This window comes from Silene latifolia, chromosome 3 (genome assembly GCF_048544455.1).
Source record: "Silene latifolia isolate original U9 population chromosome 3, ASM4854445v1, whole genome shotgun sequence".
Lineage (NCBI taxonomy): Eukaryota > Viridiplantae > Streptophyta > Magnoliopsida > Caryophyllales > Caryophyllaceae > Silene > Silene latifolia.
This window is the reverse complement of record NC_133528.1, coordinates 118,089,532-118,104,635: the sequence shown is the minus strand read 5'-3', so window position 1 is coordinate 118,104,635 and position 15,104 is coordinate 118,089,532. Positions and strand designations below refer to the sequence as shown.

The 15,104-nt window shown below is 36.3% G+C and overlaps 1 protein-coding gene across 1 annotated transcript; it reads left to right on the top strand.

Annotated features, from left to right (window-relative positions):
* The first annotated feature begins 1,033 nt into the window (after positions 1-1,033).
* On the top strand, positions 1,034-14,992 carry LOC141647907 (polyribonucleotide nucleotidyltransferase 2, mitochondrial). Its single transcript, XM_074456277.1, has 16 exons — positions 1,034-1,480; positions 1,579-1,734; positions 2,233-2,403; positions 2,661-2,786; positions 2,875-3,036; positions 3,171-3,290; positions 3,975-4,112; positions 4,218-4,380; positions 5,408-5,533; positions 7,210-7,340; positions 8,014-8,233; positions 8,317-8,400; positions 10,834-10,913; positions 11,014-11,157; positions 12,963-13,871; positions 14,664-14,992. The coding sequence occupies exons 1-16, from the start codon at positions 1,172-1,174 to the stop codon at positions 14,766-14,768; spliced, it is 3,144 nt and encodes a 1,047-aa protein (XP_074312378.1). The 5' UTR covers positions 1,034-1,171; the 3' UTR covers positions 14,769-14,992.
* Positions 14,993-15,104: the final 112 nt, after the last annotated feature.

The following is a 15,104-nucleotide window of genomic DNA, read 5'->3' as shown; positions in this document are numbered from 1 at the left end:
TATGCTCTATCTTGAAAATAGTGTTTTCGAACACGTAATTTTACTAGAAATGTAGAGACTTCCACATGTCATACAAATGCCAGAAAAAGAACATACCACATCATTTGAACATGCAGAAGAATTTGTCTATAAATGCATAACAGGGCCTCACAGATAGGGTACCAATTACTTGCAGAAGATCATTTCAGATGGGTAAACCTTCTTCTCAAGTTCTTTTAAGTTAACTTTAAAAAACACTCTTTCTTTTAATATATTCATGCGTTTATGTTAAGGTTTTTTTTTTTGTTTTTTTTTTTGTAGACTGACTTTAAATATTTTACATGTTTCAGATTCGTCAGAAATCGAGCGATGTCCGATGGAGGTAAATCTGAAAATTATATTAAACGATTTACTTAAACAACTCCATCTACCCGTAGCTGAATTCGGCATCTACGCAGCAACGGAAGACGAGTTAAGAGCCTACGTTCAGATACGTGGACTTAGTTCGCGTTCGGAAAGTGTTAAATTTATAGGATCGCCTTCAGAGCTTGTCGGGATGTCACAGCAGAGCTGTTCAAGAAAAGCTATTAAATTTCTTAAAGACTTATATGGGTTTGACGTCGTCGATTATATAACTACTATAGTCTAAAGATGCTAGAGCAAAACTATGAAACGCTAAAGCAAGAGTACTACATAGCTACCGGGCATGAAATCGCTCCCGAAATTGAGCTTTTGTCCATTTCGGACGACGACTGACTGCCTACCTTCTCCACGCCTGTTCAGAACTACTAATATAATCATGTAAATAATTCTAGGGATCCAATAAATGTATAATATATCCCGTGTGTGCTGTTTGTATATATAAATGTTTATAAATAAAATAAAATAGCTTTGTGTATATGTTTCAGATGCAACATTACTATCCGTTCTCTAAGTTTACCACGCACAGTAATTACAAATATGCTAAAATTACCGCAGCAACTCAGAAAAGTTGGATGCCGCGTGTCCGCACGCGGCCTTCCAACTAGTAACCATAAAAACAGGAGTATGAAATGGATTAAGAACTCCTCTAAAACCCACCTTAAACCCTAAACTCGAAACCCTCTCCCTCTCTTCCCCCTTCAAATCCTATTCAGTCTCCACTCCTCATTTTCCATTCCCACACCACTACCACCACCATCAGTCTATCACCATGCCGATATCCTCCATGGTCACCAAATCTAACCCAATATCTCTCCTCCGCACGTGCCGCCGCTTCAACTTCCGCACCTTCTCCACCGCGCTAAACCTCTCTTCGCCGCCTCCGCCATCTGCTGGCGCAAAGCTCCTCGATTCCTTCACCGAAGAATTCGAAGTCGGAAACCGACCTATCTCCTTCGAAACCGGTAAAATTGCTCGCTTCGCTAATGGCTCTGTTGTTATGACTATGGACCTTACCAATGTCCTCTCTACTGTCACTTGCGCTAAGTGCGATGCTTCTCCTGGTTTCTTGCCTCTCACTGTATGTCATCATTTTTAACCCTAGATTTTCCTCGTTTCAGTTTATGCGATTTTTTGTCGAATTGTTGATGAATTATTGTTATTATTTTTGGTTTGAAGGTTGATTATCAGGAGAAGCAGTTTGCTCAAGGTGTTATTCCGAATACATTTATGCGCCGGGAAGGTGCGCCTAAAGAGCGTGAGCTTTTATGTGGTCGGCTTATTGACCGGCCTATTCGTCCTTTGTTTCCTAATGGTTTCTACCATGAGGTTCAGGTGATCACTCTATAACTCTTGTCATTTTTAACTACTGACTATATAGTGTCACTCCCTCTAGTGGTGGAACTGATATTTGGAGGGAGAGATTTGAAATTCTTGGGGCGAGTTAGTAATGCAATTGAGTAACATTGACAAAATATCGATAATTTTAATAAAAAGAAGTCATTTTTTTTATTGTTGCAAATGGGTGGTAGCCCCTACTAGTTCCCTTCCCTGCCACCGAATCCTATTTGGTTTGAGTCAGGCATATTGCACAATTTTGGGCTCTTAAGATGTAGTAGTATGGGTAAAAATGTGACCTTGGCTTATTCTAATGTAAGTGGATGTGTGATTATAGTGGAGTCTCCTTCCTTATAAAAGGGTGTTTTGGTATTTTCAAAATGAATTTCTATCCGTGAAGGGAGAAGGCAGTGAATCCAACTGAATGAGGGAGTATGTAGTCGTTTTGACTTGAGCTAATTACAAAATTATGCACTTTTTTCTATGACGAGTTAGGTAATGGCAAGTGTTCTTTCTTCGGATGGGAAGCAAGATCCTGATGTAATGGCAGCTAATGCGACATCTGCTGCGCTAATGTTATCCGATATACCTTGGGGTGGTCCTGTTGGAGTGATAAGAGTTGGGAGGATTTCTGGTCAGTTCATTATTAATCCTACCATGGACGAGGTAATCTACTATATTCTGGTCCTGATTGGAGTGTTTTTCCTCTAATTAATGTAAATTGTTTTTATAATACTATGGGGTGGGTTAATTAAGATGATTTGGCATCTAATTAGTACTTTTAATGAGGATGTAGCTAACAATGGATGTTTTTTTTTTAATAAATTCCTTGAGAAACACAATGCCAGTGATCTTAATTTTTGATCTTTTTTCTTTGAGGGTGTCTGAATCTAAAATCTTGTTCTCGCATCTATGCATTGCAGCTCAGCTTGAGTGATCTTAACTTAGTGTATGCTTGCACCAAGGACAAAACTTTGATGATAGATGTCCAAGCTCGTGAGATTTCAGAAAACGATCTGAAAGCTGGGTTGAGGCTTGCTCATCCGGAGGTCTATGCTTTGCAAATTGTTTTAATTACTTGATTTTGTGGTTAACACTAAAGGCATTTGGGTTGACATCTGTGGCTAAAATTTGTAGGCTGTTAAATTTCTTGAGCCTCAAATACGCTTGGCTTCTAGAGCTGGCAAACAAAAGAAAGAGTATACGTTATCTATGATGTCTGAAAGTACAATGGAGAAGGTAAAGAACTTGTCTTCAGAACGTATTGAAGCAGTCTTCTCTGATCCTAAATATGGCAAGGTAATACTTACGTTATTAAATTTTCTTTTAACTTTTACACAACAGTCTGAAAAATCTTTCGTTCGACTGCTGACACTGTCGTATATATTTTAAAGCATTAGTAACATTCTTACCTTACATTTATTACATTTTAGTTTGAACGTGGAGAGGCCTTAGACATGATCACTCGAGATGTAAAGAGAGCCCTTCAAGAAGAGTGTGACGAAGATAGCCTAAAAGGATTATCTAAAGCAGTAGATACTGTGAGGAAGCAGGTAAGCTTTTATGTGGTGTTATAGTCTGCTCTTCTTTTATTTCACGAGATATTCTCAAGAGACATCTATGACCTCACTTGTATAGCTTAGTTTTTTTTTATAAGTTCGGGACCTTTACCTTGTAGCTCTTGACCCATTATCCCCTTTTTATTTTGTCATGTACATGAGTTTGATAAGATGCCTGTTAGCTCCAGGCCTCAATTGTTAGTCGTATGAGGTTGAAGATCATTTTATGTTGAATACCGTCAGACTCAAAAAGTTGTATATATTGCCATGGAACATATGTGAATTTGGTTAAATCTTTATGGGCTCTCTAAAGCTGGAGCATTTTATATTGATTCTTGTCTGAGAAGCACCTATAATACATTAGTTTGATTAGAAATTCCAAAGGGAGTGTTAGCTATGGGAATGCACTTGGAGTTCAGAAAAACATTGAAAACGAAAGGAAAAAGAATTAAATGAAAAACGGGATGATAAAAACTATAGTGGATAAAATGAGAGGCGGGAGGGTGAAGTTGACAGTGTATTTGATATTGGACAAAAGCAAGTCTCGTGTCTTTGTTCAGCCTTTGTTTTGGCGAGAAGGGGAAGGAGAAGTTTGGCTGTTTTATTTTTGTTGTGAAATTCAACTTTTTTGCTTCTTCTAGATAAGGTGAAACATATGATGGCTGATGACTTTGTCAGATTGTCCGAAAAAGGATCCTTAAAGAAGGGGCAAGGGTTGATGGCAGACACCTTGATGAAGTCAGGCCCGTGTACTGTGAAGCTGGTAACTTACCTGCTTTACATGGATCTTCACTTTTCTCACGAGGAGATACTCAGGTTAGGCATTCAATTGAAATATTACCTTTTGAAGCTGGTAATTCTTAATTTCAAGGCTCTGAAGGTTTAACTGTCAGTCTGTCACTACTTGGGATAAAAACATAGGTACTTTGTACCGTCACTCTTGGAGCACCTGGAGATGCACAGCGCTTGGAATCTGTGGTAGGCCCTTCAAGTAAACGTTTCATGCTGCACTATAATTTTCCTCCATTTTCAATAAATGAAGTGGGCAAACGAGGTGGTCTAAATAGACGAGAAGTTGGCCATGGTAAGTTAGTAGTATGAGCACAATGTTTAGCTTATTTAACACTTGTTACTAAGATTGTCTTCTCCTAGTTTTTTTTTTTTTTTTTTTTTTTTTTTTTTTTATAATTTTTCTAGTTTTCTCCCTCTGGATCTTTTTTAAAGAGACAAGTTGTTTTTGTGTTTGAATCATGATATCACATTAGCTTTCCCACTACTTATGTACTTCTATTTGAAGGAGTAGGGCAGTGTTTCCTCGTAGCGATCGACATGCTTGACAATCTGCTCAGCACTTCTTCACCAAACATGACATCCTTCTAGTATCGTTGAATTTTTAATATCTTATTAAATAAATTTTATAAGTGATAAAAGAGCTTTTAGTGCTGTATCCTTGTATTTCTAGGTTTTAGAACAGTGTAGAAAGTACCAAATGCCCCTAACTGTTCATTGATGCACGCTGTACATGACTACATTCATATGAATGTATGATGATAAGGTGTTTCAAAAATGTCTCATCTATAACTAAATATGAAATTAGTCCTTTTCATAAAAAATGTTCCTCTATTTTCGTTTTTATGTGTATATTTTTACTGGAAATACTTGAAAGGTAAAAGTAAGAAAGGAAAAGAAGGGTTGAAGAAATTAATAATGGTAAAGGGCTCTTAGATTTATATTCGTTGCCAAGTAAAATAGGTAGTTTATGGCATGCTTGAAATATTGGCATGTGAGGGTTCTTCTTTGTGGATGAGAAAGGTCTGACTTTTAATCTGTAATATTCTGATCAATTAGAGGCAAAGGCTTATCAGATGGCATTTGGAGTTCCTTATACTTGTTTGATTAGAACGTGTGTACTCTGCTTTGACATCATGCAAACTACAGTCGAGGTGCAATTGCACTGTTAGATTTTCCTTGTATTCTTTGTTATGAATGCCTGTATGTTGTTCAGAGAGTCTGCTAGTAGGTCTTTTTCCGTAAATGATAACATCTTCTTGGTCAAACTGTTAATAGCACATTGAAATACACACGTCTCAGTTATATCTTTTTTACTGTAGGTACACTTGCCGAGAAAGCTCTTCTTGCTGTATTGCCTCCAGAAAATGATTTTCCTTACACAGTTCGTGTGAATTCTGAAGTCATGGCTTCTGATGGCTCCACATCGATGGCTAGTGTCTGTGGAGGTATGTCTGAATTTTGATGTCAGTTGCTTATTTAGAGCAGTCACATTATATATATATATATATATATATATAGAATTAGGATCACATGAGTCCACCCTATCTTTTTGAGTCCGTGAGTCCATGATACAATATCACACGTTATACTACACAATATCACAGCTTACAGTTTCACACGTTATACTAAACAATATCACAATTGAAAAAAAAAAGTTTTTGAAAAAAAAATTCGAAAAAAAAATCGTGATATTGTTTTGTAATACAATATCACACGTTATACTAAATAATATCACAGCATACATTAAATTTTTTTTTTTTTTTTTTTAAAAAAAAAAAAAAAAACTTTTTCGAAAAAAAAATTTGAAAAAAAAAAAAAATCGTGATATTATTTTGTAATACAATATCACACGTTATACTAATACAATATCACACGTTATACTAAACCATAACACTTTTTCGGAAAAAAAAAATTTCGAAAAAAAAATTTTGAAAAAAAAAAATTCGAAAAAAAAAAACTGAAAAAAAAATTTGAAAAAAAAAATTTCGAAAAAAAAAATTCGTGATATTGTTTTGTATAGTGCGTGATATTGTGTTATGGACTCATGGACTCAAATATATAGGTGGACTCACCGGATCTTGCCTCTATATATATATATATATATATATATACACACACACACACACACACACACACACTAAGCCACCTGTTCCTGTAACTTTGCTTGTCAAGTATAAGCTGTGGTAATAATGGGTATTTTACCAGTTATTTTTGTTTGATCTCAACTCTTAAGGCATGCTTGGATTGAGCGTAATAGATTTAGGTATCAATTCTATGTTACTCCGATACTTCACTTAGTTGCTGGATCCCGTATCCGATACGTATCTTGTCAGATGCAATACGACGCTTTGGTACTTCATTTTAGACCAAAATATTGAAAAGGGGCAAAATGAGGTAAATTAGGAAAAAACATGAAGGAAAAAAACCGTGATTTTTTTTAATTAGGTAGTATGAAGCCTAAAAGTTGTTATTGCGAGGACTCAACGCCGGAATATTGACCAAATTGGGTGGAAATGTAGTGTTAGACAAAATTTTGATAAAATAAGGTGTACATTGCAAAAAATAAAATATTAGGTAGTGTTTATGGAAGTGAGATAAATTCTAGGTAGTTTTAGACACAAAACCCGATTAATTGTTAGGTAATTGGTATCAGTAAAATTATTTTGGTTATGAATCTAACTATAAAAATGTCATAAGTTCAGTAGTTATGTTCGGCTCACTTAAGGTATTTTCCAAGGTCCGCCAGACCGCCACTGCTTACGTATAATTCTAAGGGGAAGTGCAAACCTTCATTGTCCACATATTTTTCCTTTTCTATTGAATGTTGGTCTTCTTGTATTGTGCTCTAGCTCTTAATTTACGTAGATTCCTTGATAATGCAATTACAGTAACAACAGGTTGACTGCCATATTACCCAGTGCCTTACCTTTGTACTAGCAGGAGGGGTTGGATGTATACCCCTAGCACATCGAGGCTGTTGCCGGATGACCCAAAATGGAAAACTGCACTGAGAATTACATGGGGGGATTGCTACTTCACAATAAAAAGAAGCGTGGCCAATTTAATGAGCCATTTTTTAGTCCATGTGTCTTCTTATGTTTTTTTTCCCCAAATTCTGTAGGTAGCATGGCTCTTATGGATGCTGGAATCCCGGTATATGAACATGTCGCAGGTGTTTCTGTGGGCCTTGTTAGTGAGGTTGACCCAAGTACCGGCGAGATATTGGATTACCGTATACTAACTGATATCTTGGTGAGATAGAGGAAATTATCTCTTACTGAAACGTTTATTTGATAGCGTCAGCCTTAATGGATGTTATGGAGTGTTATAGGAGCTCTATTGTTGTAGAGATAATTTAGTTCTACAGCGTATAGTCTAGTACTGTGACTAACGGACAACCATGTTAAGAATGTTTTAATTAAATGGGCAGGACATATTTGGGATATGTGAACACCCCTATGTCAGATAAGCTTTTATTTACTGATTTAAAATGAAGTAATACCATGATAGACACCGTGTTATTCGTGGTTAGCTAATAAATTGTCTGTCTCTCGGGGATGTTATAATTTTTAATTTCGTAAAATATTTTTCCGATCTGGATGACAACTTCATTGTCCTAAATATTATTATTATTTTTTTTAATTCCGCGGCCTGAAAATTGCACGTGGATCGCTACAAGATCTTTCATTTGGAAAAAATGAGCGGATGAACTGTTTGAAGTTCAATTTCAAAGTTATTCACTTATTTTATGATTTTATCTCTACCCTATTCTCTTACTATATATGCATCTTTTGCTTACAACTTATCCTCCTGTCAGTGAATATCATGATTCTAAGTTTCCCAAACTCCACTTACTCCTTTCTGTTGTATTTTGGCTTTAGTTGATTTTGTCTGAATGTTGGTTTCAATTGCCTATTTTTCCAAGGGGCTGGAAGATCATCTGGGTGATATGGACTTCAAAATAGCAGGAACACGGAATGGAATTACCGCAATCCAGTTGGACATAAAACCTGCTGGGATCCCATTGGATATAATTTGTGAATCCTTAGACCCTGCTTTTAGAGGCCGTCTTCAAATCCTTGACCACATGGATCGCGCAATCAAGGCACCACGTACTCAAGATAGTACAAATGCTCCTCGGTTAGGTATGCGTTGTTATCATCAATGTTTTTGTCTTTTGCAGTCATGATACACCTTCTCCTAATAAGGATTTTTATCTTTACCGCAGCTACCTTGAAATACAACAATGACTCTATTCGCACCTTGGTAGGACCTTTGGGTGCCCTTAAAAGAAAGATTGAAGAAGAAACAGGTTTGACGAAGAACTTATTCCGTCTTTTTTCAATTTGGTTACTTCTTGTATAGAAAGGGTACTCCTTGTTATCTAGTCTCACAGAAAGTAATTGGTTGCTATTTTCCTCTTGGGTATGGGACCATGGTTTTATCTACAAAGCCTTTCTTCTGGAAATTGTTTGATCCTCTTGAGAGTCAGCCTCTCCTTAAAACAGTTACTATAGTCTATATGGACATGCTGATCATCAGCATCCATGACAGCGGATGGATGTATGGCCTGTATACTTACTATGGATGTATGGCCTGTATACTTACTATGCTGATCATCAACTGCAAGTATCAACCTACACCTGACTAAAATACTTGCAGTTGATTGTAGCTCAGTAGTATCTAGCTACACCTGACTAAAATACTTGCAGTTGATTATAGCTCAGTAGTATCTACTATCTAGTTAGAAGTCTTATATTTTAACGATGCTGTGTGCTAGGGTTCAACCTCATGGCAAGCTGTTTTTGTTATCTTCTTCAGGTTTTTGTTTTAAAAATACAAGTTGTGCCCAATTTAAGTTCTCATGATGAACTTGGATCATTGGCATCAATATTTATTGGCTTGTGTTTAAAGCCCTGATGTTTACTAATTATACACGAAGTATTATCTTTTCCTCAAAATATACAAATTATTATTTGTGTCATGTGGTAGCTTTTCACTAACTTTTTTTATTTACCTTTGGGCTATTAAGTGATTACATAGCTTTTCCCAAATTATTTGGAAGAATCATCAATAATATTGGGTGTTTTAAGCACTCTTGCACTGAAGATGAATGGGGCTTTAACAAAATAGCTCATAAAAACTAATGTGCCATGCTATGTTACTAAGACTCGTCTACTCGTATCCGACAAAATACGTATCGGAGTATCTGATACGGCTATTTTGTGCGAAATTTTCAATATTTTGGTCTAAAATGAAGTATCAAAGTGTCGTATCATATCCGACAAAATACGTATCGGATACGGAATACGTCAACTAAGTGAAGTATCGGAGTAACATAGGTGCCATGTGGTAAGCTTTAGAAAAATTTCCTCCCGTTGCGCATTTCAGTGATTATATCATTTTTTACCCAAACCATTTACAAAAATGATTAGAATAGGTTCTTTTTCCCCAAAATTTAAACATAAAAGTTATTATTTGTGCCATCAACACCCCCCCCCCCCCCCCCCCCCCCCCCCCCCCCCCCCCCCCCACCCACACACACCAGCACCAACACCAACACACACACACACACACCAACAAAAAAAAAGTTCCTGTGTCTGCCACTCTCCTATGTGGGGTTGTTGAAATGAATTAAATTTAAGATGAAATATAAAAAGAGATTTAGTTATGTTAATATTTGTAAGAAACCAGGGTATTTCATTTCATTCAATAAAACCAAATTACAAGGTGATTATACAAAAATAATAATGGTCACTAAATCTAGGAGGAAACAACTTAACAACTAGCTAGTAAGAATGAACAATTTCCCGAGTCTCAATACCTTGTACAGAAGCATATAGAGTGATAACTGATGATGATGTGTTTTACATTGGAAGATGAATGTTGTAGATGAATTTCATATTAACCAAATTTTTACCTGTGCTTGTTTTACTTTTGTGAGGCCAAGTAAGTGAAAATAGTTCTAGGATGCCATGTAACTTTAATGTGGAATTTTCGCCAGGCTTTTTATGTGTTTACATAGTTAGAGATTATATAGACTGCCAAAAAAATATATAGACAGATAGATATAGATTATAGATATATTATAATCTTGGTGTGAGACTTGATCTCGAGATCGGTTATCACGGTCTATCCTCAATCATTTTGCTTTAAATGTGGCCTATATGGACTCAATATGTGGCTGAGGAAAACTTTAAACCTTGATAAAGTTGCGTTTTGGTATCACGGCCGATATATATGTAAATTATGTGATTGGACATTTACTAAAAATTTTTTACACACGGTGTTTTTTCACTTATAGTAAGGCCTTTCAAGAAGTCAAATTCTCTGTACTCTTTTGCTTAGGCAATAGTGTACTCTTTTGCTTAGGCAGTAGTCTTTACACTCTGTAGATGCTTGAAGGCATACATTAGATACTCTCTCACTTTTTTATGATTCATTCCAACTTTTTGAGACATATACTTGGTACTTCTCTTCAAGCTCTCTCAAAATATACAAATAAGTATTATGCAATGTACAATTATGGAAATAATTTCCACTGCGATTGATTATGTCAAGTTTTACAGTTTTTCTCAAATAACTTTTTTCATTGGATTAAAGTTGCTTTCTTTTCTTGAAAAACAAAATGCCATATATTGAAAGCAGTAGGAGACTTAGATATTACATCCCTTTTTTCTACTGGTACTACAAAGCAGGTTTCTTCAGCATTGCTGACATAGACTGCATCATGTTTTTTTGATAGGGGCACGTATATGTGTTGGTGATGGCACACTTACCATACTGGCTAAAAATCAATCTGTGATGGACAAAGCACAAGAGAAGGTAATTGTTCTTCCAGACTTTTATTATCGAGTTTTTTTTGAAGCTCTGCTTGATCTTTGTATCAGGGATGGTTTACTCTCTATCATGATGTCTTTTTCAGATTGATTTCATTATTGGACGTGAGATTGAGGTTGGAGGGATTTATAAGGGCATCGTTGCGTCAATCAAAGAATATGGTGCGTTTGTGGAGTTCAATGGTGGACAACAAGGTCTCCTGCATACCTCTGAGTTATCTCATGAACCGGTACGTGTAGGGATATTGTTATTTCTCTCCTGTCCATGATCAGATTATAGACATAAGGACATGCCATTCGTGGTGTTTCTTGTTTAGTTTTATGGTAAAAAACCCGATAATTATTACCTATTCTACACACTTTTCTACAATTTACTACTTAATATAATAAAACGACTACCTACTGAGCCACTTTTCTTACAAATTGGCAAGTAAAATGAATTCCGGTCATATTTGGAAGTAATTTCATTTGCCATTATAAAGGCATAAACCATTATAGTTGGGAATTAAATTAAAAAATTGGTCGAAACTTACTAAAAAAGCTCACCATTATTCATTTTAGTCTTTAGATACCAGTTTGTAACAAGTGTCATAATACACAATAATTTCTAAAAATAGTTATATTAGGTACTTATTTTTATAAGTGTATCTAATCGGTAGTAGGTACCAACTTAGCCTAATTCTGTTGGCTATTTTCTCTATTCTTATTTTGTCCGGGTGAAATTAGTGCTTATGATAACTGGTGCAGTAGTACGATGGTTGAAGAGTTGTGACCCTAGAGTTGACTTGGTAGTGCCTAGCTCTTTACAACAACAACATTACCCCAGTGCCTCAATGGCTCCCACAAATTGCGGGGTAAGGGGGGTCGGATGTACGCAGCCTTACCCTTGTGTTAGCAACACAAAGAGGCTGTTTCCGAATGACCCAAGATGAAAATTGCGTCGAGAACTGCATTGAAGAACCGCTACTTCACAAAAAAAAAGAAGCGCAGCCACTTTAGTGAGCCATTTTGATTTATTCCATTATAATCCATAACTAAAGAGTAATGAAGTCTTTGGCTCCATTGAAAATATGGAAAAAAGTGCCTAGCTCTTTCTTCTATCAAAATAATTACTTTAATGCGGACCTCTAAAATGCAGTAGCATAAAGGGCCAGTCAAATAATCAGTCACTTTTTCATTACCATTCAGCCGAAGAGTCTTAGCCCAAAGTTGGCTTGCCGTTTCTCTTTCAAAACCGCGATTGTATGCTCTAGGTCATCTGAGATACGACTTATGAGTCGGCTGTCTTCACTTCTTTAAAGTCTAGTTTTCTAGGGTCATTTGTAATTCTTCTTCGAAACTTTGGGTGCAATTTTGAGATTTAGTTTTGTTACCCCTATTACTGTTGGATTGTCCAATTCAAATTGCTTTTTCTAGTTGGCCCGGGTTCTGGATGATCAACATCAGTTCTCCAGGTCATGTACATTATGTTTGAAGTCTTTGAACTACTTCTTAATGCCTGAACTTGCTGTAACATCTGGTCTTATCTTGGGTTGACAGTTTCATCCAATAGCAAAACTGAGTCATTTTAAACTTTCTAATGGTGATCGACTTGTATGCTACAATAAGTCAATAAACCATACACTTCTGCTATAAATTTGAAACCCATCAACACTGCAGTGTTGTTGAGGTGATTATTTGGTGTCATATCTCCAACCGTTTATCCATTTAAAATCTATTGGATCCATTTCATTCCGCGCTTTGGATATAACATCTATGTCGCCGTAAACCATGCAACATGCTCCTCGGTGCTCATTGATTGATTCTCTTTCATTTCTTTCAAAAAGTTTGTGACTTCTATTTTCTTCATTGTGGGGATTAGGCTTAATGTTCGCGCTAGTTTTGTTTTTTTTTTTTTTTTTTTTTTTTTTTTTTTTTTACGGTTAACTTCCTTTTCAGATTGGGTATCGAGCAACTAGTTCTACTTTATCATTGTTGGAAGCAGTCATCTGAAGTATTAATTTTTCGTGCTTCTGCTTTCACCCTTTTCCCTTAGGTTTCCAAAATTTCGGATGTGATTTCTGTGGGCGACCAGCTTTCTGTAATGTGCATAGGCCAGGATGTTCGTGGTAATGTTAAACTATCTCGTAAGGCAGTCTTGCCAAACCCCAAAAAGCATAGTTCATCTTCCGATGAAGGACCTTTTTCGTTCACCAAACCTGGATCCGAAAATTGGGATTCAGCCAGTCAAGGAAAGAAGAGCAGCACAAAGGAGGTGCATGTAACTAAATATGAAGTCAACAAAGCTAAACCATCGACAAGTTTTTTGGTAAGAAGTGTTGAAGAATGTGATGAAATAGAGAAACTAGATGCTGTAAGTCAAGGTCTGACTCCCAGCCGTTCTACCCCCTCCAATTCAACAATCTCAACCCAGACTAAGACCAGTCAAAAAACTAAGACGTCTCCTGCATCGAGGCAAAAGTCTGAATGTGATCCACACTCTTCTGGCGTGATAGATTCCAACGAACCTTCAACAAGTTCCCGAAGAAATAAGAAGACTAAGAAAAATGGTTCAGTGGTTACTGCTAAACCATCTACAAGTTTTTTGATAAGAAGTGCTGAAGAATGTGATAAACAAGATGATCTAGATGCTTTAATTCAAGGTCTGACTCCCAGCCGTTCTATTTCCTCCAATTCAACAATCTCAACCCAGACTGAGACTATTCAAAACACTAAGACGTCTCCTACATTGAGGCAAAACACTGAGTGTGATCCACACTCTTCTGGCGTGATAGATTCCAACGAACCTTCAACAACTTCCCGAAGAAATAAGAAGACTAAGACCAGTCTCTCTGTAAAAACCCTGAAAATTGGTTCAGTGGTTACTGCTAAAGTTGATCAAATTCGAGCACGTGGCCTAGTGCTTGATTTAGCTGGTGGGATAAAAGGAATGTATCGATTTCAGGTCAGATTCTGTTCAAAATCTTTACCTTGTTAAGCTGCACTTTCATTTTATTATTTAAATTGGTCTATGTTTGATTCCAGTGAACAACATTGTCTGCCATAATATGCTCATCATATTCCGGGTACATAATTTTATCGTGAGAAACTGTTTTTATAGATGGCGAAGTTGTCTGATCTTGTTGGTTTGGTACAACTCATCAGCTTTGTATCACCTTGCATGTCTGAATGTTGGACTCGCCATAAGCTCATTACTGAATTAAGTTTTAATGTTTAGAATCTTTTTCATAAATACAGAAATGTTTGATATATGTGGTTTAAATCAGAAAAATCAGACTAAATGTGCATACACCAATCCTATGTCTAAATGGTAGCATAGACTATACCTAAGGTGGTGTTTGTATCTAGCTCCAGATATTATGGATTGGCGAACCTACTATTTGTGGAAACATAAAAAGTATTAAGTTGGCCTTAGTGGGTTTTATTTTGGATTATTATTCTCTTTATTTCTCGTTGCCAAAAGTTCTTTTACTCTGGTGGCGATTGCTGCGGAAAAGAAGAATAAGACTGGCTGTATGTAGTTATAATACTATCATACATAATGGTAAGGTAATGTGGTATATCTACATGTAAATTCTAAAGTCAAGGAATAATATCTTTCATCACTAAATCTATTATGACCTTTATAACATGTTTTATATTTAATTGTGATGAGTGTCAGTGACCCGTTTATATTTAATCGTGATGTTTCACAATAAGTCATTCATAATCAAAGAATCTCACTTTTTGTTTGCAGGAAAACGAGAAAAAGGACTTTGAGGTTGGTGAACAGCTGAAAGTGCAATGTTGTAGTTTTACTAGCAAAGGGGTTCCAGTCCTGTCTCAGGTAGAAGGTGATTAGTTTACCAATTTGATCCTCTTTTCAGAAGATGCAGCTCTCAAGTAGCGGAGATGTCAATGTGCATATTTAGCTTTCATGTTTCAACCATTGGTGAAGGTTTTAGCGATTTTATCTGCTGGCATACTGTCGAACGATACAGGTCCTTTACCTGTAGCCATTATTGTATCTAGTTGGATAACGTTACTGTCAAAATGGGTTTATTTTAATTGTTCGCCTTCATAGCACATTCTTGTTTATTCAAATTGGCTCTATTGTTTAGACCATTCCCATCCAAGCGTCAAGTTAATTGGGTCATAGCCAATTTTTGCTCTTAATCTCACCTTATTTACCTTTACT